The sequence below is a fragment of the Tamandua tetradactyla genome, chromosome 4 (genome assembly GCF_023851605.1).
Source record: "Tamandua tetradactyla isolate mTamTet1 chromosome 4, mTamTet1.pri, whole genome shotgun sequence".
In the NCBI taxonomy this organism is placed as follows: domain Eukaryota; kingdom Metazoa; phylum Chordata; class Mammalia; order Pilosa; family Myrmecophagidae; genus Tamandua; species Tamandua tetradactyla.
In genome coordinates this window covers 164,285,486-164,312,264 of record NC_135330.1, presented here as the reverse complement: position 1 = coordinate 164,312,264, position 26,779 = coordinate 164,285,486, and the positions used below count along the sequence as shown (strand labels likewise).

The window sequence follows — 26,779 nt, the reverse complement described above, 5'->3', positions numbered from 1 at the left end:
CTTGCTCTGCATTAGTTATTTGCTTACCACAAAGCCGTGTTGTATGGCTGACAACTAACTCATGCATAGGCTAGCATGCATCAGAATCGCCATGTGCTCAACAGTTTAAAATTTTTAATTAGAGAAAATGCTATTCTCTAGAAAGTTTCTTCTTGTATCTTAGTGAAAATATGTCCTTTACTAAAATCTTCAGCTGTGGTTGGTTTCCAAGTGATTAGCTTCACCTTTACCAAGAACCGCATTAATTATTGTTTTCTATCCATTCTACATTCTTTCTGTTGCTGCATTTGGCTGGCCTCAGCCTTGTAAGATCATTCTAACAAAGGGCTTTTTAGTTATTCATAAAATTACTTTCCAAAGAAAGATCCAAAATATAAAGTGAATTTGAGGACAAAGGGAAATGTATACTCTGCCATAATTTGGGGAGAACTTGGTCATCAAATGATTATCATCAGGATTGATGGCTTAAACATGAACTTGGACAAAAGAATAAGCAAAAGAATTCAAAGACTGCTGTATAAAGGCTTTACAGTTCTTTAAATTTGTGGCCAAGCCATTTTAGGCATCACTCGAACCCTTTGTTATGGCCTCATGTCCCAGTGGAGACACCTGGAACCACTCCTTAGGCTATGCTTCTGTGTAGTTTCTTTTTAATCTGATATACTAGAAAAAAAATAGTCTTTGCCCATTCAGGGAGAAAGAGCTGCATCTATTTAAATGGTGGCACCATAACTTCCAGGCTTCCTCTTGGAACCTCTTTTTATTTTTTGCTCTAGATAGTTGCAGACCTGATAGCAAACTATAAGCCAAGACCAGCCAAATGGCTGTTGTGCAACTAAATCCACTAGATTTTTATATATTGTTAGCTCCTAGGAGAGAATAATTTTTACTATTGTAATGATTTCAGAATATTTGAAGCATTGGTGGGAAAACAGCAATACAAACACTGAGCATATAAAATTTAAGATTACTTGTAACTTTTAATTGTATATAAACATAAGTTTTTAATGTTTCAGTTTAGCAAGCTGTTGTGGCAAAGCATAGAAAAACATCTTCCATGTAGGGTTTTTTTCTATTTAATGTTAAAATAGTAATTGACTAATTCTATTTACCAATTATATATAAATAATAAAAATAAATATATATATAAACTATTTGTGTAAGTAATAAATATTATATAAAGTGGTGCAACAGTGGCTCAGTGGCAGAATTCTCACCTGCCATACTGAAGATCTGGGGTCGATTCCCAGAGCCTGCCAATGCCAAAAAATAATATATAGAAAATATAAGGGGTGCATGGGTAGTTCAGAAGTTAGAATGCCTGACTTTCATGTGGGAGACCCGGGTTCAATTCCTGGACCATGCACCCAAAAAAATATATATAGAGAGAGAGAGAGACTCTTTACTAATTAGTCTAAATAGTAAAATTGTTTATTAATGAACAGAAACACTCTTTACTGTTAAATTGAAGTGGTATTTAGTAGATATCTCAAGCAAAAATTGTTTTGTTCAAGATCATCTGAAAAATCTCAGTGCTGTGGGTACCTAAAAAAATCTCAGCCTTTGAGATGGATGAGACAGTAAAATGACGGACAGGATCTTAGGGCAGCCTGGCAGCTCCAGACATAGAGAAGGGCACTTGATATGACCCTCGTTGGGTGAAATGCCCCCACTCAGAGATTAGATTCCAAAATGATCGTTCAGTTACTGCCTTTCTTCCAAATCTGGACATTAACTAAAGATCTGAACAAGCTCTGGGTCTCTTTGATCAAGGCTTCAAGTTTCCTTTGACATATGGACTCAGTCCTTCAAAGGTCATGAAATTGCTCCCCTTCTCCAAATTTTCTTGAACTAGACATTTTATTGTGGGGAATATAATAGGAAAGAAAAGTGGAAAGAATGTGGTCTTTTATATTTTTATTTCTTTTGTTTTTAATTGTAGATTGTTTTAAATAAAATGTATTTATCCTAAACCTTCTTAAACCTCTTTTCATGTTTGTAAATGTTTTAAGAGGGATATTAAATTTATATTTTGAAATTTTATGTGAACTTAGCTTCTACTAAATTTATTAAGTAAAAACTTTTAAATAAACTATGAAATGTTAAAAAGCTTGAATTACTTAAAATAAATGGGAATTTTCCTTCAAAAAATGATACATAAATACTAGCTGAATTTAAGGCAGGTGAGTTTCTCAGGAAATAGTTATGCATATTTAGAAATAAAACATTAAACTTCTAAATTACTTCTTTCATTATGCTTTTATAAAATTACATGTGTTTCTCACATTATTTATCTAGCTGTAATTCAGTTAAGCAATCAAGAAAGAGACCTTAAAAATACTGAAAGCAGTATTGAAAGCAGCCTTAAGATAGTTTTAGAAGCTACTGTACTCAAGCATTATATATTGTGTTAAATAGCTAAAATATGCCAAGGCTTCAAAACATTATAAATGTTCAATTGCTGCTTAAAAGTTGTGTTTACTATTATTTGTTTAGAGATTTAATGTATTAGTTTAATTCTTTTTTTTGATGCTTTTTATTTTTGGCCTTATTTCAGGAAGGGAAAATGAGCAGAAATTAAACAACAACAAGATACATTTAAGGAAAGCTTTGAAGAATAATCCCTCCCTCACTAAGGAAATAAGAACTGTCTTGGAGCAGAGTTTGGTAGAGAAACTGGAAACCTTGGGGATTAATGCAGTAAGTTCATTCAGTTTTGGAATATTTGCTAGCTTTGTTTCATTTAGTTTTCCAAATAAAAAATGGTAGAGAAGAGAAGTAGGCCTATCAGTCCTGTCCATATTTGGAGACCAGAGGCTAATATGACACAATTTATTTATTAAACATTTAGATGACATTCACTGTGTACCAGGTACTTTTCTTAGAGCTTTACAAATAACTCATTTAAATGTTGCAACAATCTCCATATTACAGAGAGGGTTAAGTAACTTACTTAAGATTACATAATTAGTTGTGAAGGAAACAGTATTTGTATCTAAAGTTGCCGTGCTAACATTCTGATATTAAGCCCAAATCATAGCCTCTTAGACAATTGGCACTTGATAATTACTTGTTGAATGAATGGATGATGAACTGTATTTCATGTTATTGACAGATTGAATAATTTCAGTGATTATATTAGGTAGGAACTCTTTTTGCTTTTTACATCTTTCATTAACATACATAAAAATTAACAAATTTAACTGAGCAGCTTGGTAGATTTATATACATAGGTTGTGTCTACATATATACATGTGCACACTTATCCATGTGCATGTGTGTGTACATATTCACGTGTGTACATGTGTATATGTATGTGTAAATAGGCATGTGTATACATATGTGTATATGTGTGTATACAGATATGTATATATGTACTGTTTAAATATGTATATATCATGCATGCATACATATATAGATGTGTATGTACATAGATGTATGAATATACATGTATATATACATATGTGTGTGCAAGTATATATGATCTGTAATCACCACACAGATCAGGGTATTGAATATTTCCAACTCCCTGGAAGACTGTCTTTTTCCTTTTCCTAGACATTGTTGCCTCTGACTCCCCAGAGGAAAACAGTTATTTTGACTTAATTTTGCTTGTTCTTGTACCTTATTATACACTGTTTAATATTTTGTAACTGACTTCTTTTGCTTATGATTGTGTCTGTAAGAGTCATACTTGTTTCATGTAGCAGTAGTTTGCTCTTTTTTGTGGTATAATATTTTTTTGTATGAATAGACTACATTTATCAATTTTTCATTGTTGGACATTTGGATTTCCAGTTTGGGATTCTTTTGTCTATTACATTCTTGTGCATTTCTTTTGGAGGACATAGGCACTCCTTTCTCTTAGATTTATATCTAGGAATGAAATTGCTGGGTCAAAGGATAGGCATGTGTTAATTTTAATAAGTATTGCCAGATAGTTTTCCAAAGGGTTTGTACCAGTTTGCACTATCCTTATCGTTGGGTGAAGGTTCCAGTTACTCCACATCTTTCACCAACTCTTAGTATTGTCAGTCTTTAATTTTCATGTAGACTCTTTTTAGGTGGGTTTTGACCACCTTCAAGGCAATTGGAGTCAAAGTTATTCGTGGAATATCAATAATTCCTATCAGAATTGTTTCTTGAAACTGTAGTTTCATGTATCTCAAGTATCCAAGTTGAATCCCTGTGTCCTTTCTGTCTAACAAAGAAGTAACATTGTTCAGAAAGTATTTCCCCCATGTAAATAAGATCTGAAATCTAATTATTGGAGCTCTTCTTATCTCTGCCTCAGTAATTCCTCTTCAGCCAAGGAGCTCCTTCTCTAAAAGTGATTCCAGAGGGACCTGCGTTCCACTGGATGCCTGTTACTAAACTCAGCATCATTGTACTCTCTTTTGGGGCATCTTTATCCAAAAAATAATATACATGCGTAATTTACATACCATAGAAACATAACAATCAATCAGTCCCTCCTTTTCTGTTTTCCAGTTCTACAGTCCTTGTCCTCATTTAAAGCTTTTAGTGCTTCATACCAGTGTTTTTCATATATCCTCACTCATTAATGAATGATTTGTTGGAGTTATAGTGGTGTTCAATAGGCAAGGTACCTGCCTTCTTGGAATTTATGGGCTTGCAGGGGAGACAAACATTTCTTTTTCCTTCTAAAATATGTTTGTTTTGAATTTTTAATTTGAAAAGCAAACAAAATTATCAGAATTCTACTACTTAAAAAAATTTACATAAATGAGAAGTAAAACTCTCCTCCAGTCCAACCTGGTGGGAGGGAAACCCATTAATAGTTTAGTATTTTCCCTCCTAACTTTCTATTGATCATACTGACCTATCTCTGTATGCAAATATGTTGCTATATGCATATCTTCATCTCCATATCTGTCCGCCTATCTACCAACCATACATAGATGCTTGCATAAACATCCATATCACACCTTTTTAAAAAAAAAAAATTAAATTGTGGCATGCATCTATATACACAGGATGACAACTCGTGTATTTCATTTGATGTAGACTTGGATATTGAAGATATTGTGGACTTTTTAAAAGTGGATACAATTAAAAATATATATATTGGGTAGATGGAAATACTAGTGGTCAGCATGAGGGAGGGGCAAAGGGTATGTTATGTATGAGTTTTTTCTTTTTATCTTTTTCTGGAGTGATGCAAGGGTTCTAAAAAATGATCATGGAGATGAACATATAACTATGTGATAATATTGTGAACCACTGATTGTACACCATGTATGGAATGTTTGTATGTTAAGAATATATGTGCTTGTACAGTTGTTTTATCAATAAAATTTTTTTATAAAAGTGGGTACATGTAGCACTATGTCATTCTTTCTAATAGCAATACAGTACTCTATAATGTAGAAATACCACAATCATTCTAACATTCCCCTAAAGATGGGCTTTTAAAATTTAAGTTGTTTCCAATTTGGAGCTACTAAAAACAATGTTATAGTTCACATTCTTAACATATATTCTTATACACTTATGCTATGATTTCTAAGTTCTTTGAAGTTAGTTTGCCTGATCAGAGGATGTGAGCATTTTACATTTTAAAAGGAACTGATAGATACTCTCTACTGCCAAAGGTTGCACCACTTTTCACTTTCACCAACAGATTATAAATTTGCCAGCATGCCAGCTCTAGATACTATCAAACTGTTTTTTGTTTTGTGTGTGTCTGTGTGTGTTTTGGTCAAACTAGCAAGTAGAAAAAATGTTGAATTTGCATTTCTTTAACTTTGAGTGAAGCTCAGCCTTATTCCATATGTTCAGTCACTTCTTGTGTTTTTCCTTCTGAGAATTAACATTGTCATTTATCCTGTTGAATTGTTTGTTGTTGTTGATTTGTGGGGAAATTTGCATGTTAGGGATAGCAACCTTTTCCTGTGTGAACACATTTTTTTCTGTCTTTTCATTTTCTATTCTCTTTGTTTATGGTGACTTTGTTATGGTGATTCTAATTAAATCAATTGTCCCACTATCGTTTTTTTAATAATCCATTCTTTCTGCATTGATTTGAAATGGTATTTTTATCATATAGAAAATTCCTATGTATATTTGGATTTGTTTTAGGACTTTAAATTGTTTTAGCCTGCTTTTTTGTATTCCTTTGCTTCCATCACACTGATTTAGTAGCAAATCCTTATTTATAATAATATTTTAATATCTTGTATAGATCATGCCTTCTTCACTAGTCTTCTTATTTCAAAAATTTCATTTCAAAAATTTCTTTTTGTTTTCCAAAGAAATTTAGAAATAACTTTAATTTCAGAATAACCTGTATTGTGTTTCTAATTGGAATTGCTTTAAATTTTGTATATTAATTAGAAAGGCTGATGTTCTTACTGTATTAACGTTTCCATCCAGACTCATGGCATCTGAAGACAGGCATTAAAGAAATGATCACACAGACAGGTGGTACATTTATTATTATTTTATTTTTATTTTTATTTTTATTCTTTGGCATGGGCAGGCTCTGGGAATTGAACCCAGACTCCGGCATGGCAGGCGAGAATTCTACCACTGAGCTACTGTTGCACTGCCCGGGGGTGGTACATTTATGATGATAGATTGTGTGACATGAAATGAAGGAAAAGAAGAGGAGCTTGAATAACCAAGTTTAGAGAAAACCCCTTCTTGACAGTGGTACTTAATCTGATGACTGAATTTTCTGTCCTGGCAAATGGGTGAATGATAGGCCACTTCCTGGAATGGGAAGGCTGAAGGAAGACAGGGTGACATGGGGATGAGAGAGGGGGGTGGTAACACTATTACCAAATAAATAACACTTTAACTAGTTTTCTTCTAGATTATCACCAAATCCAGATTAATTTTCTGAAATCAGCTCTTTAATTATGCAGTTTTCATAACTGAAAACTTTTTATCTCAGTGTTCTTGGGTTGTCATAACAAAGTGACAAAAACTAGATGCCTTAAAACAACAGAACTTACTGTCTTTCAGTTCTGTAGGCTTTTATTAGTCATGACCCTCTGGAGAACAGAACAAACAGGAGGTATCTGTAAATATTATGAGATTTTATAAAATTGTCTCATGCAACTGTGGATTTGCATGAGTAAAAATTCCATAGGTAACGCTGCAAGCTGAGAACTCCAGTGAAGATTTTCGATGACTTCCCCAGTAGAAGCTGGTCACCTGAAGTAGAAAATTCTCCTTTGACTGCTGAAATCATCACCTCTCCTTTTTTTTTTTTTTCTGTTTTACTTTTGTTTTTTTTATTCAACATAACAGCATAAAACACAAACATTCTTATTATATGATCATTCCATTCTTGATAATCAATAACTCACAATATCATCACATAGTTCTATATTCATCATCATGATCATTTCTTAGAACATTTGCATCAATTCAAAAAAAGAAACAAAAAGACAAGGAAAAAAATTCATACATACCATACCCCTTGCCCCTCCCTTTCACTGATCACTAGCATTTCAATCTAACTTTATTTTAACATTTGTTCCCCCTATTATTTATTTATTTTTAATCCATATGTTTTACTCGCCTGTCCATAAGGTAGATAAAAGGAGTTTCAGACACAAGATTTTCACAGTCACACACTAACCTTGCAGAAGCTATTTCATTATACAATCATCTTCAAGAAACATGGCTACTGGAACACAGCTCTCCATTTTCAGGCGTTCCCTCCAGTCTCTCCATTGTTTGTTTGTTTGTTTGTTTGTTTATTAATGGAAAAAAAAGAAATTAACACAACATTTAGAAATCATACCATTCTACATATGCATCAGTAATTCTTAACATCATCACATAGATGCATGATCATCGTTTCTTAGTACATTTGCATCGGTTTAGAGGAACTAGCAACACAACAGAAAAAGATATAGAATGTTAACATAGAGAAAAGAAATAAAAGTAATAATAATAGTAAAAAAAAAAAACCCTATAGCTCAGATGCAGCTTCATTCAGTGTTTTAACATGATTACTTTACACTTAGGTATTATTGTGCTGTCCATTTTTGAGTTTTTCTATCTATTCCTGTTGCACAGTCTGTATCCCTTCAACTCCAATTACCCATTATCTTACCCTGTTTCTAACTCCTCCTGGACTCTGTTACCAATGACATATTCCAAGTTTATTCTCTAATGTCCATTCACATCAGTGGGACCATACAGTATTTATCCTTTAGTTTTTGGCTGGACTCACTCAGCATAATGTTCTCTAGGTCCATCCATGTTATTACATGCTTCATAAGTTTATCTTGTCTTAAAGCTGCATAATATTCCATCGTATGTATATACCACAGTTTGTTTAGCCATTCTTCTGTTGATGGACATTTTGGCTGTTTCCATCTCTTTGCAATTGTAAATAACGCTGCTATAAACATTGGTGTGCAAATGTCCGTTTGTGTCTTTGCCCTTAAGTCCTTTGAGTAGATACCTAGCAATGGTACTGCTGGGTCATATGGCAATTCTATATTCAGCTTTTTGAGGAACCACCAAACTGCCTTCCACAGTGGTTGCACCATTTGACATTCCCACCAACAGTGGATAAGTGTGCCTCTTTTTCCGCATCCTCTCCAGCACTTGTCATTTTCTGTTTTGTTGATAATGGCCATTCTGGTGGGTGTGAGATGATATCTCATTGTGGTTTTGATTTGCATTTCTCTAATGGCCAGGGACATCGAGCATCTCTTCAGGTGCCTCTTGGCCATCCGTATTTCCTCTTCTGGTAGGTGTCTGTTCAAGTCTTTTTCCCATTTTGTAATTGGGTTGGCTGTCTTTTTGTTGTTGAGTTGAACAATCTCTTTATAAATTCTGGATACTAGACCTTTATCTGATATGTCATTTCCAAATATTATCTCCCATTGTGTAGGCTGTCTTTCTACTTTCTTGATGAAGTTCTTTGATGCACAAAAGTGTTTAATTTTGAGGAGCTCCCATTTCTTTCTTTCTTTCTTCAGTGCTCTTGCTTTAGGTTTAAGGTCCATAAAACCGCCTCCAATTGTAAGATTCATAAGATATCTCCCAACATTTTCCTCTAACTGTTTTATGGTCTTAGACCTAATGTTTAGATCTTTGATCCATTTTGAGTTAACTTTTGTATAAGGTGTGAGATATGGGTCTGCTTTCATTCTTTTGCATATGGATATCCAGTTCTCTAGGCACCATTTATTGAAGAGATTGTTCTGTCCCAGGTGAGTTGGCTTGACTGCCTTATCAAAGATCAAATGTCCATAGATGAGAGGGTCTATTTCTGAGCAGTCTATTCGATTCCATTGGTCGATATAGCTATCTTTATGCCAATACCATGCTGTTTTGACCACTGTGACTTCATAATATGCCTTAAAGTCCGGCAGCGCGAGACCTCCAGCTTCGTTTTTTTTCCTCAAGATGTTTTTAGCAATTCGGGGCACCCTGCCCTTCCAGATAAATTTGCTTATTGCTTTTTCTATTTCCGAAAAATAAGTTGTTGGGATTTTGATTGGTATTGCATTGAATCTGTAGATCAGTTTAGGTAGGATTGACATCTTAATTATATTTAGTCTTCCAATCCATGAACATGGTATGCCCTTCCATCTATTTAGGTCTTCTGTGATTTCTTTTAGCAGTTTTTTGTAGTTTTCTTTATATAGGTTTTTTGTGTCTTTAGTTAAATTTATTCCTAGGTATTTTATTCTTTTAGTTGCAATTGTAAATGGGATTCGTTTCTTGATTTCCCCCTCAGCTTGTTCATTACTAGTGTATAGAAATGCTACAGATTTTTGAATGTTGATCTTGTAACCTACTACTTTGCTGTACTCATTTATTAGCTCTAGTAGTTTTGTTGTGGATTTCTCCGGGTTTTCGACGTATAGTATCATATCGTCTGCAAACAGTGATAGTTTTACTTCTTCCTTTCCAATTTTGATGCCTTGTATTTCTTTTTCTTGTCTAATTGCTCTGGCTAGAACCTCCAACACAATGTTGAATAATAGTGGTGATAGTGGACATCCTTGTCTTGTTCCTGATCTTAGGGGGAAAGTTTTCAATTTTTCCCCATTGAGGATGATATTAGCTGTGGGTTTTTCATATATTCCCTCTATCATTTTAAGGAAGTTCCCTTGTATCCTATCTTTTGAAGTGTTTTCAACAGGAAAGGATGTTGAATCTTGTCAAATGCCTTCTCTGCATCAATTGAGATGATCATGTGATTTTTCTGCTTTGATTTGTTGATATGGTGTATTACATTAATTGATTTTCTTATGTTGAACCATCCTTGCATACCTGGGATGAATCCTACTTGGTCATGATGTATAATTCTTTTAATGTGTTGTTGGATATGATTTGCTAGAATTTTATTGAGGATTTTTGCATCTATATTCATTAGAGAGATTGGTCTGTAGTTTTCTTTTTTTGTAATATCTTTGCCTGGTTTTGGTATGAGGGTGATGTTGGCTTCATAGAATGAATTAAGTAGTTTTCCCTCCACTTCGATTTTTTTGAAGAGTTTGAGGAGAGTTGGTACTAATTCTTTCTGGAATGTTTGATAGAATTCACATGTGAAGCCGTCTGGTCCTGGACTTTTCTTTTTAGGGAGCTTTTGAATGACTAATTCAATCTCTTTACTTGTGATTGGTTTGTTGAGGTCATCTATTTCTTCTTGAGTCAAAGTTGGTTGTTCATGTCTTTCCAGGAACCCGTCCATTTCATCTAAGTTGTTGTATTTATTAGCGTAAAGTTGTTCATAGTATCCTGTTATTACCTCCTTTATTTCTTTGAGGTCAGTAGTTATGTCTCCTCTTCCATTTCTGATCTTACTTATCTGCATCCTCTCTCTTCTTCTTTTTGTCAGTCTTGCTAAGGGCCCATCAATCTTATTGATTTTCTCATAGAACCAACTTCTGGTCTTATTGATTTTCTCTATTGTTTTCATGTTTTCAATTTCATTTATTTCTGCTCTAATCTTTTTATTTCTTTCCTTTTGCTTGCTTTGGGATTAGTTTGCTGTTCTTTCTCTAGTTCTTCCAAGTGGACAGTTAATTCCTGCATTTTTGCCTTTTCTTCTTTTCTGATATAGGCATTTAGGGCAATAAATTTCCCTCTTAGCACTGCCTTTGCTGCATCCCATAGGTTTTGATATGTTGTGTTTTCGTTTTCATTCGTCTCGAGGTATTTACTAATTTCTCTTGCAATTTCTTCTTTGACCCACTCGTTGCTTAAGAGTGTGTTGTTGAGCCTCCACGTATTTGTGAATTTTCTGGCCCTCCGCCTATTATTGATTTCCAACTTCATTCCTTTATGATCCGAGAAAGTGTTGTGTATGATTTCAATCTTTTTAAATTTGTTAAGACTTGCTTTGTGACCCAGCATATGGTCTATCTTTGAGAATGATCCATGAGCACTTGAGAAAAAGGTGTATCCTGCTGTTGTGGGATGTAATGTCCTATAAATGTCTGTTAAGTCTTGCTCATTTATAGTAATATTCAGATTCTCTATTTCTTTATTGATCCTCTGTCTAGATGTTCTGTCCATTGATGAGAGTGGTGAATTGAAGTCTCCAACTATTATGGTATATGTGTCTATTTCCCTTTTCAGTGTTTGCAGTGTATTCCTCACGTATTTTGGGGCATTCTGGTTCGGTGCGTAAATATTTATGATTGTTATGTCTTCTTGTTTAATTGTTCCTTTTATTAGTATATAGTGTCCTTCTTTGTCTCTTTTAACTGTTTTACATTTGAAGTCTAATTTGTTGGATATTAGTATAGCCACTCCTGCTCTTTTCTGGTTGTTATTTGCATGAAATATCTTTTCCCAACCTTTCACTTTCAACCTATGTTTATCTTTGGGTCTAAGATGTGTTTCCTGTAGACAGCATATAGAAGGATCCTGTTTTTTAATCCATTCTGCCAGTCTATGTCTTTTGATTGGGGAATTCAGTCCATTAACATTGTATTATTACTGTTTGGATAATATTTTCCTCTACCATTTTGCCTTTTGTATTATATATATCATATCTGACTTTCCTTCTTTCTACACTCTTCTCCATACCTCTGTCTTCTGTCTTTTCATATCTGACTCTAGTGCTCCCTTTAGTATTTCTTGCAGAGCTGGTCTCTTGGTCACAAATTCTCTCAGTGACTTTTTGTCTGAGAATGTTTTAATTTCTCCCTCATTTTTGAAGGACAGTTTTGCTGGATATAGGAGTCTTAGTTGGCAGTTTTTCTCTTTTAGTAATTTAAATATATCATCCCACTGTCTTCTAGCTTCCATGGTTTCTGCTGAGAAATCTACACATAGTCTTATTGGGTTTCCCTTGTATGTGATGGATTGTTTTTCTCTTGCTGCTTTCAAGATCCTCTCTTTCTCTTTGACCTCTGACATTCTAACTTGTAAGTGTCTTGGAGAACGCCTATTTGGGTCTAATCTCTTTGGGGTGCACTGCACTTCTTGTATCTATAATTTTAGGCCTCCATAAGAGTTGGGAAATTTTCAGTGATAATTTCTTCCATTAGTTTTTCTCCTCCTTTTCCCTTCTCTTCTCCTTCTGGGACACCCACAACACGTATATTTGTGCGGTTCATATTGTCCTTGAGTTCCCTGATACCCTGTTCAAATTTTTCCATTCTTTTCCCTATAGTTTCTGTTTCTTTTTGGAATTCAGATGTTCCATCCTCCAAATCACTAATTCTATCTTCTGTCTCTTTAAATCTATCATTGTAGGTATCCATTGTTTTTTCCATCTTTTCTACTTTATCCTTCACTTCCATAAGCTCTGTGATTTGTTGTTTCAGTTTTTCTATTTCTTCTTTTTGTTCAGCCCGTGTCTTCTTCATGTCCTCCCTCAATTTATCGATTTCGTTTTTGAAGAGGTTTTCCATTTCTGTTCGTATATTCAGCATTAGTTGTTTCAGCTCCTGTATCTCATTTGAACTATTGGTCTGTTCCTTTGACTGGGCCATATTTTCAATTTTCTGAGCGTGATCCATTATCTTCTGCTGGTGTCTGGGCATTTAGTCAGACTTCCCTGGGTGTTGGACCCAACAGGCTGAAAGATCCTTCTGTGAAATCTCTGGGTTCTGTCTTTCCTATCCTGCCCAGTAGGTGGCACTCGTGGCACACGTTTGTCTGTGGGTTCCACCATCAGAAGGTGCTGTGGGTCCTTTAACCTTGGAAAACTCTCGCCGTGGGGGAGGTTTGCCAGCCGAAGCGGCTTGGAAGAGTGCCAGCCGGCCCGGGGGTCCGAACGTGGGGAGGGTCACCGGCCGCCGCAGCTCAGGAGAGCGCCCGACCGAATTTCCTAGTCGGCCCAGGGCGCCATGCGTGGCGGGAGGGCGCCAGCCGCCGCGGCTCGGGAGAGTGCACTGCTCCCAGCTGGACCGGGGAGTCATGTGTTTGGAAGGGACTCCCCCGGTCACCGTTCTCCGTGGCCTGGGGATTTCCGATCCAATTCTCTCAGTTGGTCCGGGGGGCCGTGCGTGGTGGGGGCGCCAGCCGCCGCGGCTTGAGGGGACCGCCTGTCCTATTCTGCCAGCTGGCCTGGGAAGGAGGAGGGGGTGACTCCAGCCGCTTGCCGTCCCGCCCGGGAAAGCCCGCGCCCCTCAGTGATCTCACCGGAGCTGGTTCTCCCAGACAGTCAGCCGTTCCAGGATGGGTACGCCGTCCCTTTGATCTCCGTCGTGGCTCCGGGAGCTGCTCTGTATCGTCTCCACTCCCCCAGTAGCTGTTCTGGAGGAGGAAAGGTGAGGGTGGCAAGGCTGTCGAGGACGGTGGCGGAGGAGCTGGTGAAGGCGGCAGAGGGCACGGTGGTGGTTGGAGAGCTGCCGGAGCAGGAGGAGAAAGGGAAGGATAAGATGGCGGATGGAGCACTGGAGCAGGAGGGGAAAGAGAAGGATAAGATGGTGGATGGAGCACCGGAGCAGGAGGGGAAAGAGAAGGGCAAGATGGCGCTGGGAGCACCGCCAGCGGAGAAGGGGGAAGAGGAGGGCTGGCTGGGTCGTGGCAGGAGCGCCGCCCACCGAGAAAGAGGGAGAGGAGGGCTGGCTGGCTGGCGGCGGGAGCACCGTCCGCAGAGAAAGCATCACCTCTCCTTTTAAAGCCTTCAACTGATTGAATGAAGCATCTCTCATTGCTTCAAGACAATTTTCCCGAAGATGGCAGAGTGGGGCCAAGATGGCGGCTTAGCAATGTGCGCGTTTTAGTTTGTCCTCCAGAACAACTACTAAATAACCAGAAACAGTACAGAACAGCTCTCGGAGCCACAATAGTGACCAAACACACAGCGTACCCCAGTCTGGACCAGCTGGAACGGCTGTGAGTCTCCGGAACCGTGAGTTCCCCAAGCTGCGGCGTCTGGTGCCCAGCGCCCCTCCCCCACAGGCAGCTTCCTGGAGGGAAAGGAAAGTCACTCCAACAGTAGCAGGGACTGAGTCCAACCAAACAACAATTGTGGCATCAATAAACAAATTCTGACTACTAAAAAATAGGCCCCCAGCTCAAGCGAAACTGGTCAAGGCGGAGATCTTTTATTGGGCTAACCGAAAAAGAGGAAAGGGAACGAAACGGAGGTTTTTGTGGCTGTTTCTACAGAGGCTTGGCTGCCTCTGGATTCAGCAGTGGGACTACCCGGGCTGCAACTGCCCCAGGAATAGGCAGAAACAGACTGCTTTCAGGGCTGTCTCCTGCCTGTGCCTTCCCCAGGGGAGGGGTGAAACCCCAACTTAGGTGGAATCCCTCTCTCAAGGAATTCAGACCCCAGGGCTTGGCAATTTGAAGCCATTAAAACCAGCCTACAACCTCTCCTCTGTCTCCACCACGCCCCCAGCAGGGAGAGCCTTCCATAGTTAAAGGAGCCACAACATCTTTTGCTGGCGGGACTCGCAGGCAGACAAGCGCCACATACTGGGCAGGATAGGAAAAACAGAGCCCAGAGACTTCACAGGAAAGTCTTTCAACCTGCTGGGTCTCACCCTCAGGGTAAACTGACGCAGGTGACTCCTTCCCCCTGATAGGAGGACAGTTTAGTCCGGGAAAACCGGCTGGAGTCTGTAATACCTGTGTAGACCCTCCTAAGGGTGGGGAGGGAAAAGGCACCTTACAAGCAGGACAAGAAACAAAAAAACAAGAACTGAAAAATTACCCTCTGTTAAACAAAACTTAAGCTAGAGACCCAGAAAAAGCTGAACTGAAGGTCAAAGAACAGATAGACAACAAACTCATCTAGCAAGAAAACCCTAGGTAAGAGAAGTGAAAGCAATCTCCAGAATAAACTAATTAAGGTAATTAAATGTCTAGATGCCAGCAAAAAATAACAAATCACACCAGGAAAATTGAAGATATGGCCCAGCCAAAGGAACAAACCAATAGTTCAAATGAGATACAGGAGCTGAAACAATTAATTCAGAATATACGAACAGAAATGGAAGACAATTTTCCCAGTTGATTATAGATATAATCAGCTATAGATGAAATCAACTTAATAATTTACAGAACAATTAGGCCAATATTTCCTTGGCCAAACAACTAGGCACCATTACCTGGTCAAGTTGATGCATAAACCCAACCATCATAAGGCTAGATGTACAAAATCAAGGTGTCAGCAGGGCCATGCTCCATCTGAATCCTGTAAGGGAGAATCCTTCCTTGTTTCTTCTAGCATCTGGTGTCTGCTGCAGTCCTTGGCATTCCTTGGCTTGTAGTGCATTGCTCCAATCTCTGCCTCCTTCATCTTCACATGGTCTTCCCTGTATCTGTCTGTGTCTCTTCTTTTCTTATAAGGACACCAACCACATTGGATTAAGGGCCCACCCTGCTCCACTATGACCTCATTTTAACTTAACTAATTCCATCTGCAGTGACCTTCTGTTCACTTTCTGAGGTGGGGTGGAGGGGTCGGTTTAGGACTTCAACATATATTTTCGGGAGACACAGTTTAGCCCCTAACACCTGCAATGGCTTTCTCTTATCTTTGCAATAATCTTCAAACTCTTTGGCATTCACTCTCCCTTTCTGATCTCGTCATCTAGTCCTTTGTAACACTTGTTTGTTGGACATTCCTTGACTGTATCTGCCTCAATGCCTGTCTTTCCCACAAGTTGCCCCCCCCATCTGGAAATACCCGCTTCTTTCTATTTGTTTGACTCTATCCATCCTTCAGGGCACAGCTCTAGCCTCCCTTTAATCCTTCTCTGGCTACTAAAGTCTTGGGTGACCTCTCTCCTTGGAACGCCCCTCATCTTTGTGGACTCATTAGGTACCTAGCGCACACAGCCTTGCATTGTTAACCAGCTGTATACAGTCATACACTCGCCTAATGTGCCCAACTGCACTGTGGGCTGTTTCAGGGCCGAGACAGTGTGTTATATGTTGGTGCATCCTCCACCTTACACACAGCTGAAACTCAGTAAGACAGATTGAAACGTTTTCACTGTTAATGCTGACATATGCCCATGAAATGAGAAACATCCCAGGATAATTAATTTTTTATTTCTCCAGAATATACGGGGTATCCCAAGTGATCACTTCAATAGAGTGCTAAGAAATGTGGAATCAGCAAGACATGAGAGAGAAAGACTAATACCTAACATTCAGCAAATTAGGGAATTCCTTGAACATCAGGTCAGCTGTAAAATTGAGGAAAGAACATTACTGTCTTCAGGTAGGACTGTTGACCTCCATTTCATTTTTGCAGTTGGGAGTATTATTTAACCACCTTTTCATAATTGTAAATGGTTTACCAAATTTGGTACTTAATTGGCACCTCCCTTACTGCTTGAAATATTATATATTGGGTCTTGGATTTTGTTTTTACATTAAAAATAAAACCTGTCATTTGGATTCTGGACTAAAGAGACTTGCTTGTTCATTTTAATGGTAGTGTAAACAGTATTGTACTATTTTCTTTTACTTTTCACTTACTTTTCATAAGCAGTGAAGATTCATAACTGACACTACTCTTCCAGATAAGTACAGTGTTTCTCAAATGGATACCCTTTCAACTGGAGAAATACCCAAAACAATACAACATTCTTCCAAAAGCAGACATTTGATTAGACAGCAACCTGTTTTTACTGATAGAACATTTGTTCCAAAGTGAGTATTTTGACCTTAAATAATTTTTTAAAAATTAATGTTTGACCCAACAGAGAATTACACTTGCAATTGCTACCAGTCTCTCACTGATACTGGGTGATTTTTGGTGCCACTCTTTCTCTTTAATACATGTTAGAAGTAAAAATCACCAGTTCCATAGAAATTTATGTTATATTATTCACTCATGCTGTTTAGAAATGTTTATATATATATATATATATATATTTTTTTTTTTTTTTTTTTTAGAATTAGGAAAAATATCCTAGAAGATCATATTCCCAGAAAGCCTTCTGCTGTTACGTGAGTGCTTGGGGAGGGGGAGATCATCTAAATTTTTTTCACTGTAAATTAGCATGCTTTGTGATTAACCAATACTATAATTATTAAACATCTTAATCTTTGATTTCTTTGTGACATGTCTTTGTTTCTATGTCAGTTATTACATGATCAAACATCACGTTGTATCCTCCATTAAGATGTGGGACCATACCTGAATCATTTCTTTCCAATAATTTCTTAATAAACATATTTAAATTAAATGAGACATTAAGTTTTAATGGCTAGATCCATGGTAGTGTAGGTTTATTTCAGATAATGTTTTAGCTTCTGGGGGAAGTTGATAATGATCCTAGACCTTACTCTCTTAGGTTCTTTCAGGATACTAAGAATCCTAGTTCTGTCACTCATTAACTGTGTGTCATTGATTCAGTTGCTTACCTGTATTATGCCAGTTTTGCTATGTGTAATTTGGGGATAATACTCCGTCATCAGAGGCTAATTCTACAAATTAAATGATAATATATGTAAAGGGTATGGCTCAGTGCCTGGCACGTAATAGGCACTCAAAGAATTATAGGTATATTATTATTCATAATTATGAGTGAAACTTAATTTTAAGTACGTTTGATCATCATTGCCTTGTTCTGGAGATTTTAATGCCATAAATATCTCTTCTTTGAGGCATTGTATAGAGTAGACAATAGAATTGTTTTACCCTTTAAAAGCACTTTTTGTGTATATAATCTCATAGGAAGACCTGTATCTCATAGGATATAGAGTAAATGAAATCAACCTTTGCAAGACTGATACATGTCTGGAAGCTGGGTGTTCAATGAGTATTTATTAAATGAATGAACCCTTCACCTCTCCGAACTTTTGTTAATTTCACTTAAAAATGAGATGGTAATACATGTCCTACCTCATTGTTAAAAAAAATCAAATGATATTATGTATATAATTGCTCTTTATAAAATGAAGTGGAAATGTTAGTTACAAATAATGATGCTATTTTAAAAGATGGAATAGTTTTATTGAAGAAAATATTTTTTTTCCCTTTAGAAGTGTTTCTTAGGTATGTAAAAGCCAAGAATATTAAGAATAAGCAAATTTGGATTTGGAGGAGAAATGTAAATTCATTCATTCTAATAAATATACCATATGATTGACAGATCTGGATTTGGAAGACTCTTCAGTCTTTTACATAACTTCTGAAACTCCTCACCATTTTGTTATAGCCATTGAGAATATGCTCTATGGGAATTATCTGAGAAAGTTCTGACCACTTTCAGAGGCATATAGTTTGTAAATGCTGAAACTTATCAAAATAGCCACCTGTTTTGGTTTTGATTTGTTTAGGACCCCTCCCTTTAGTTCAGAGGAGGAATTGGATGATGATGACTTCCTACAGGCATATGCATCCCCAGATTTACTTCCTGTGCAATCATCTAAAAGCAATATGGGGAGCTTTGGAAAGAATACTGCCAAAAGTGACTCTGACTGGACCGAGGGGAGTGAAATTGAGGACTCTGATGTTTCTCCCAAGCCTGCAGGTGATCTTTTATCATTGAACAATCTTTGGGATATTTTCTATAGGACAGTGGTTCTCCAACTGAGGGCAGTTTTTCTCCCCACCCCCAGGACACCTGGCAATGTCTGTAGACACAGTTTTTAGTTATCACAATTGGCGGTGGTGGTGGGAGGTGTAACTGGTATTTAGTGGGTAGAGACCAAGAATGCTACTAAACATCATTCAGTGCACAGGACAGAATTATCTGGCCCAAAATGTCAATAGTGTGACTTTTGAGAAACCTTGATTCAAGATGATACAGATGAATGAAATAAATATTATTTATAGAGGTACCAAATAAAAGCATCCTTTAGCCCATGTTCTCTAGATGTTTCTCTTACATAAAAAGTACCAGTGTAGGTATTAATGGTAAAGCACTTTCATAGCCCTTGTTAACTACTGATTGTTCTCTAAACGTTATCTCCCCTGGTGCCCAGACCTTGCAGCATCCTGAGATGCTTATCAAATTCCAAGAGTTTATGGATGACTGGGATACAGAAAGGAACTTTGGGGCCAAACAAGTGAGAGAGAGCTATAGTTGGCCTAAGTCAGCTGCCCTTTTGTGGTACCATCATCAGCACTCCTGAGCTTCAGGCAACTCCAGAGCTTTTAGGATTGTTCTGGGTGTTTGTACAGATTTGTAATTAAGGGGACACACACACACACACACACATATTCTCTTCTCCCACCAAAGTGTCTCTTCAACTTCCAGCCTCTGACCTAGTTCATGTCTTTATTCCTTCCTATCCTGGACTATTGAAATAACTTTCTAATCTGCCAGTTTCTGTTTAGTCTCTGTTCCCTTCAGGCCATCAGAGAAGGTCTGAGAGGAGAGGATAGCAAGCCTAGCTTGCTTGGAGGATTGAAGAAGTTGAGCTTGCTTAGAACATTGAAGGAGTTGAGTTTGACTGGAGTGTAGACTGTGATAAGAAATGTGACTAGATCAAGACTATATTAAGGAACTACTTGTACGTTACTTTAACAAGTCATTGAAGGGTTCTACGCAAGGGAGTGACATGATCAGTTGTGTATTTTAGAAACTGCTGGGATTAGGAAGTCCTGATGGGAACCTGTTATGATAGTTCTGGAGGGAGGTGATAGTGGCCTGGACGTTGGGGCAGTGGAGACAGAAAACGGTGGATAAACCTGCAGAGGAACCTCAACATCACTCAATGATTGATTAGATTTGGGGAGTGACATATGGAGGAGTCAAGAGTGACCCTGAGTTTTCTTACCTGGGCAACTGGGTGGATGGTAGTGCTATTTACTGAGCTGGAGGAGCATTTTAGTGGACATGAGACTTTGGGTTTGGATGAGTTGAGTTTGAGGTACCTTTGAATCGTCTATGGTAGGGAGCAGAGGAGTGGTAGGTCATCTTTCCTAAGCATGCATTTTTTGTGCTTCCATTTCATTGTTATGCCTGGCTGAGATGCCATTGGCCCTCACCGCCTTCCTTTTCCACAGGCCTGCCTCTGTCTTCCTTCTTGAATTGATCTTGCACTTTCCTGTTCTGTTGTCCTCTTTGAGAGCTCTTACCACACTGTATAACCTCTATTATAGTTCACTTGACATTTGTGTTGTTCCTCCTCATTGACTTTAAATCTTGGAAGGAAGGATAGGAATTAAGTCTGTTCATTTTGTGTTGACCTACAGCCTCTATCACTGTCTTGCCCTAAGAGCATAAGTTGCATTGCACTGAAGTCTGTTGTCACAAAACAGGTTTACTCCAAGGCTGATCAGTGTTCATCTTCCAGGGCCTCTTCTGCAGGAATGAGATTCCCTGGACCCCAATTCTTAGAGGGTTGGCACTCCAGAATTGATTCACATTAATTTTCCAGGGCAACACTGGTTTAAAATCCAGGAGTTTCAGATTTAGAAGTGTATCCCAGACTCCATAATGAAGGTCACCTTGGGCTTATGAGTATTCATGCCAGAAATTTAAGTAAATAGGTTTTAGGTTTCACACACCCATGAAAAACTGAGAGTTCATAGTGTCCCTCATAAAGGGTACAGAAATATTGAACTATTACTGCACATCTATTCTGTGATTATTGATGAGATTTGAAGTCACTTGATTCTTGATTCTTTCAACAGACGTTTAACAAGAAGTAACTCTGCCAGTGTGTAGAATCCACCCACGTCACCATGTTCATGTCTATGTTGATTCTGTGTGCATCTGCGCCTCCCACCAGAGCTCCTTAAGGACAGGGACTTGTCTTAAGTTCCTAAGTCTAGCACTGTGCCCAGTGCAGGGTGCCTCAGAGGGTTTCAGTTAGTGTTTGCATTCATTCATTCAACAAGACACTGCAGGATTAGTGGAAACATGCATAAGACCCAGACCCTTGACTGTAAGGAGTTTAGCATCTCTGAGGGAGAAAGAAAGAAATGTAGACAGGTAACTGTAGAAATACAATAATAAGTTCAGGGGAAGAGGTTACTTTTGTGTGGCTTGAGTGAAATTAAGAAAGGAAGCAGTGTTTAGGGTGGACTTTGAAAATTAAGAAGCCATTTGGTCAACAAAAAGCTGGGTAGGAGCAGGTAGGATGTCTTAAGGGAGACAAAGTGGAGATGAGGACATGTGGGTGTACTTCGGAAATAGTAAACCCATATGGGCTTCAGTATATGGTTGTCATACAGAGGAAGAGGAGATGAGGGGCAGAGGGACAGGTTAGGCCCAGAGTCAGTTGCAGGGCATTTGGTGTGGTCTTCAGTAGCAAAAAGATTTAAGAACTGATTGAAGATAAGAGTTTTCCTATAGCAAGAGGTCTTAGATCCCCAGCAGTGAAGGAGCTGATGAGAGTAAACAGCACAGAAGGCCCAGAGCCTTGTGGATAGGGCAGCACAGGGAGCAAACACTGGGAGTCTGAGCCAGGCAGCTGGCATGATGCAAGGAAAGGATGGAGCTAATCTAAAAGCCACTCTCTCAGGAAACTTCATGGGCTTCGTAACTAATGATGTTCAAGTTTAAGGAGAGGAAGGAGGTGGGGGTTCCTGGATGACTGTGAGAATGGCAATTCTAATACATTGTGCTGCCTTTTGGAAATGGGGCAATTCCAAAGGCAGACAAGGTCCATCCTGTAGCTGGGTTGATAATTTGCTGAAGAGAGATCATACTGAAGAATGATTTAAAAAAAAAATTCTGTTGAATACAGTTTATAAGTTATACATTTTAAAACATATCAGATGCAATTAATTTTATATCATTTTTAAATACCATGTATTTGTATAATTCTGTAAAATATAGTTAATATGTGAAGGTCATCACACTGAAGTTAAAGTTGCTGATTATGTACTTGAATGACACCATTCTTCTTTGTTCTTAAAATAAGAAATTTGTATCTCCTAGTCTGATTTTTAAGAAAGTTAAAGTGTTTAGTGTAACATTTTTCTCTACCTCAAAATACAACAATTGATTTTATTTTATTAATACATAATTATTTACAAATCTTGGGCTTTGTCTCAGAATAGGCTGTGAGGTTACTTTGGACTGAAGATAGATCCAGTTTTTTTAAAAACTTTACCTGACTGACTTTTATGATCCTATAGGAACCTCCATTAAAACACTAACTGAAAAAGTTGAGAAAACAGTTTCAAATCACAGAAATGTTAATAAACCAGTTGGTGGTATTAATGTTGCTGAGGCATTCATCAAAAAAGAAGAAATACCAGAAGAACTAAAGGTGAAATTGCTTTTACTTGCTAAACCTACATATAGATATTCATTTCTGATGAATATATTTAAATTATCTTTTTTATAGTGAAGTAAAAAGCAAAATATAATCAGTTAGTGTAGTAGAGGTTAAGACTTTTACCTTATATTGTTTTCAGATTTGCATTTCTTTCCATTCCATAGATAATCAAAGATATTGAAGCAATAACTACTAGTAGTACTTCATTTGCATATAAAACTTTATGGTTTTAAAAAATCATGTCGTGTGTATTATATTTGATGCTTATAGATATTAGCTGGTTTGCACGAAGAAACTTGTGACTAGCTAGAATCTAGGGCTTCCAGAGATACTAGTCCAGGAACTTTTCTGATGCCCTGGTGTGACTTCAAAGTAAAATATGGACTTTTCAGAGTTTAGACCCACTTAAGAACTGGAGTAAGTATGCTTCAGAGAGATACATGAATCAAGTGACTAGGTGGGCAGAACCTGAATCCACTGTCTGTAGAAGAAAATAGGCCCTAACATTTTCTGAGCACATCTACCACACAGGACACCAGAAGTGTTTCTGTGGATAGAGATCGCCCACTGTATTTATGGGGCACAGCTAGTCGGTGTTGACCGGGTCTGCTAGTAAGTCATCACTCTTAGCTTTTTTGGTATAGGTTAGATTTAATTTGTATTCTGCTCGTCTATGGAATCCAGAGCATTTTGTCAAACTTCTTTTATTGGTTAGTACTATTTGTGTTACATAAGCCAAAAATGACAGAAGTTATATCATATAATGGGAAACTAATGTTTTTTTCCTTTAGAAGGATGTGATAGAAGTGTGTGCTCCTTTTGGTTAGGAGGCTATTTTTGTAGAGCCCTTTTGCACATTACCTGTGGTTAGATGTTCTTTTATCACAGAGGTCATTAATGTTCTCCTATCATGGAGAGCCCCTAAGCCTGCCTAGCTGCTACTCCAATTTTTAGTTTCATACTCTTTCATTTGCAGCGAATTTTCTAAATTCATGATTTAGCAGGCAACTTATATTGCTGTGGCATGAAATGAAAGAGTTTTCACTGCCCTGCAGGAAGGACTAGATTTGGGATCCTCTGATGTCCCCAGTTTCTTTTCTCATTATTTAGTTTTAGCTCCTCAGTCTAACCAACAGAATAATTGAGGGGTTCTAACAATGATTCTTTTAGGAAACGTTAATTATTTTCCATGTATTTCTTTCAGTGTGCAGATGTGGATGAGGATGATTGGGACATATCATCCTTAGAGGAAGAAAAATCTTTGGGGAAGAAAACTGGTACAGAACAAAAGGAACCTCCACTGGTGAAGAATGAGTCAAATCCTATTTATGTTCCAAGTGCCTGGGGTGCATCTAATCCTAGAGGGCCCAAGGGAGAAGGTTGGCTGCTTTAGTGTCTATCAGAAGCTCTGTCCATTTTTCTATTATTTTTATTTTATCTTTATAAATACATAATTAAGCCATGTTAATATATCATCAGACAAGAAAACTTCACTGGCATAACAAAGACACTGATGCTTGCTTTATGCTATTTTAATAAGTACTTAATGTATACAATTTATTGATTTGTGGATATTTTTTAATTATTTTAACTTAAAGTTAGTCTTAATCTTTAGTCCTTAAAAAAATTTTAATATTACCTTTGAAAATGCCCATACAAATATTCTATTCATGCAAGGTGTCCCACAGAAATTAAAATTTCTGATCATATACTTGAATGAAACCATTCTTCTGGCAGTCTTCAGGTAGTACATACTAAATATTTTCTTACCTTTCCAGGTAAAGTTTTTCTTATAGGATTGTAGATAGTGGGATTAATTACAAATTAAATTATCAGTTGACACTGTTCCTATCTATCTAGTGTAGAGTGTGTATAAATCCAGTAACTTAACTATTAATACACTTAATTTTTAGAATTAACATAATTTATGTTTGTATCAACATGATTGTTGCACATGGTGAAAATCAAATCATAGAGAACAGTTTCTGCTGTCTCTTACTACTCACATTTGCCTTTCATTAACTCTGTATTAGTACATTTGATGGGGACGTGCTTTAATATGTTTATACACTATTTCTTGATTCCTCAACTTTAGGCATTATCATTTGATGTCCTCTAAGATAAGATGAGAATGTGGTTTCTTTTCACCTCCTGCTACATCTCTCATGCTCCCACTTCAGATTTTTATACCCCCATTTGTAATTTTAAATTAATACATGTAAATCTCTCTGCTTGCTATATTTTCAGCATTATTTCTCGCTACCCCAGTTTGTAAGATGAACTGTTACTGCCTCTACCCTTCACTCTCTTTCTCCCCCAAGCTATCGGCCAGCTGTGCCTTTACTAGGCATTGTCAAATAAGATTAATCTTTGTTCTGTAACCATCATTTAGTTGTCTGTTCTGCGTCTATAGATTGATTCTAATAGTGAAAAAACAAAAGACCTTGTTTTCAGCACAGTGACTCTGTCAGAACATAGGGCCAAGAGGAGCGCCCTAAGGACATTTCCTCCTCTTCTTCCACTGCCTGGTCCCTGTGCCCCTTAAGGTAAACATTTCTGGAATGAAGCTCAAGTGGAATTCTCCACACTACACTATTTCAGTTGCTCAAATCACGGCACTTTTAAATTAACTTCACATTTAGGACCATCTACCCTAGAAGACCAATTTTCAACACTTAATCCCTGCTTGGCTTATTAATTTTCTTCTCCTTTTTTTCTTCTTTTAACTATCTGTTCACTTAATAACAACAACAAAAACTGTTGAGCACTTTCAAGCTGAGGCCCTGTGCGGAATGCTAGGGAAGGAAAGACCCAGGATGAGGTTCCTGCTGCCGAGGAACTTCTGGCTGCAGGGTGTGAAGTTTACATACAAGCGTTCTGTGATGGTATCCCAGGGATGTGGCCATTTCATAGTGAGATTTTATAGCAGTCACCTGCACAGCTTGTGGAATCTGGGGAAGGAGGATCATTGAATGGATTCAGTGTTCACTGATAAGTTAGAATGTGAAAAAATGGATTTTTATATGCTTGGCAGGACGCTTGTTTAATCATTAGGGACTTCTCTTCTTTCTCCTTCATAGGACTTCAAGAAAACGAATCAAGCACATTAAAAAGCAGCCTAGTAACTGTGACTGATTGGAGTGACTCTTCAGATGTATAACTATAATTCCAAATGTCAGACGACTCTTCCAGAAGCCAACAGTATTTGTTACAGCATTTTAGTAACCTGCCTACATGATTCTCATGCTCATGCCTTATAGTGTTTCCCACAGTAACAACGAAGCTGATTCAAAGAACGAGGTTCTCTTTAATGGCATCTAATACAGTATTAAAAAAACGATTGTCAACAGTATTTGGAGCACATAAAGGTGTTTGAGATTTCTGCTGCTTAAAAATAACATGTCATCAAAAATCATAAAATTTTTTTCTTCAGAATGGTATTCTAGTGTTAAGTGTATTTTTTAAAAATAGTTTTTAAGTGGGAATTTGTTTTTTAGCTTATAGCAGGTTTGGGTTTGAATTATTAAAACTTTTAAAAAATATTTACTTATGTAAATTATCCCATATTGAATGTGTTATAAAATTCTGTTAGTATCCTTAAAATTGGATTAGTGGAATCAGTGAAACCTTAAGAGTAGACTGGTTATTTTTCATATGTAAGAAAGTTTCTAATTATAATATAACTAGGCCTAATGTAAGTACATTTTCCTGAAATACCTTCATCATATATAGCAGTGGGCCATTGTAAGCATGTTGCTATTAAAACAATTATTTTAGAACTTAAATACTATTTCTGCAGTATAATCTTTACTTTGGATATTTTATGAATACAGTGTAGCTATTTTAGGTGCCAATTAATTTATCAGAATATGAATAGAAGAGATTGAGTCATTACTGAATTCGTATGTTTATGTAGTACTTTTTTTTAAACTTTTTTTAAATGCTAAATCCATGATTATAAAATACCTCAAAAGTATTTAGTTATATTCTTGAACATTGTCAAAGGTAAAAAAATTCATTTGGACTGTTTTTTTGCATTTTTTATACTTTGTGGTACTATCTGTAGTCTGTTTCCAAAAAAAGTAACAGTTTAACTAAATGATTTGTTGAGTTTTAGAATTTTTCATTTTGTCAACCTCTCAAGTAAAGCCCTCCATTACATCATTGT

General features: G+C 37.3%; 1 protein-coding gene across 1 annotated transcript in view; it reads left to right on the top strand.

The window, feature by feature from the left end:
• The window catches only part of DZIP1 (DAZ interacting zinc finger protein 1), an 89,236-nt gene extending 63,185 nt beyond the window's left edge, over positions 1-26,051 (top strand). Inside the window, exons 16-23 of the mRNA XM_077158540.1 lie at positions 2,558-2,700; positions 16,480-16,642; positions 16,947-17,076; positions 17,323-17,376; positions 18,712-18,905; positions 22,469-22,602; positions 23,816-23,990; positions 25,692-26,051. Coding sequence (XP_077014655.1) covers positions 2,558-2,700; positions 16,480-16,642; positions 16,947-17,076; positions 17,323-17,376; positions 18,712-18,905; positions 22,469-22,602; positions 23,816-23,990; positions 25,692-25,771 — 1,073 coding nt within the window. The 3' untranslated portion in view covers positions 25,772-26,051. The remainder of the gene's footprint in view (positions 1-2,557; positions 2,701-16,479; positions 16,643-16,946; positions 17,077-17,322; positions 17,377-18,711; positions 18,906-22,468; positions 22,603-23,815; positions 23,991-25,691) is intronic.
• The last annotated feature ends 728 nt before the right edge of the window (positions 26,052-26,779 follow it).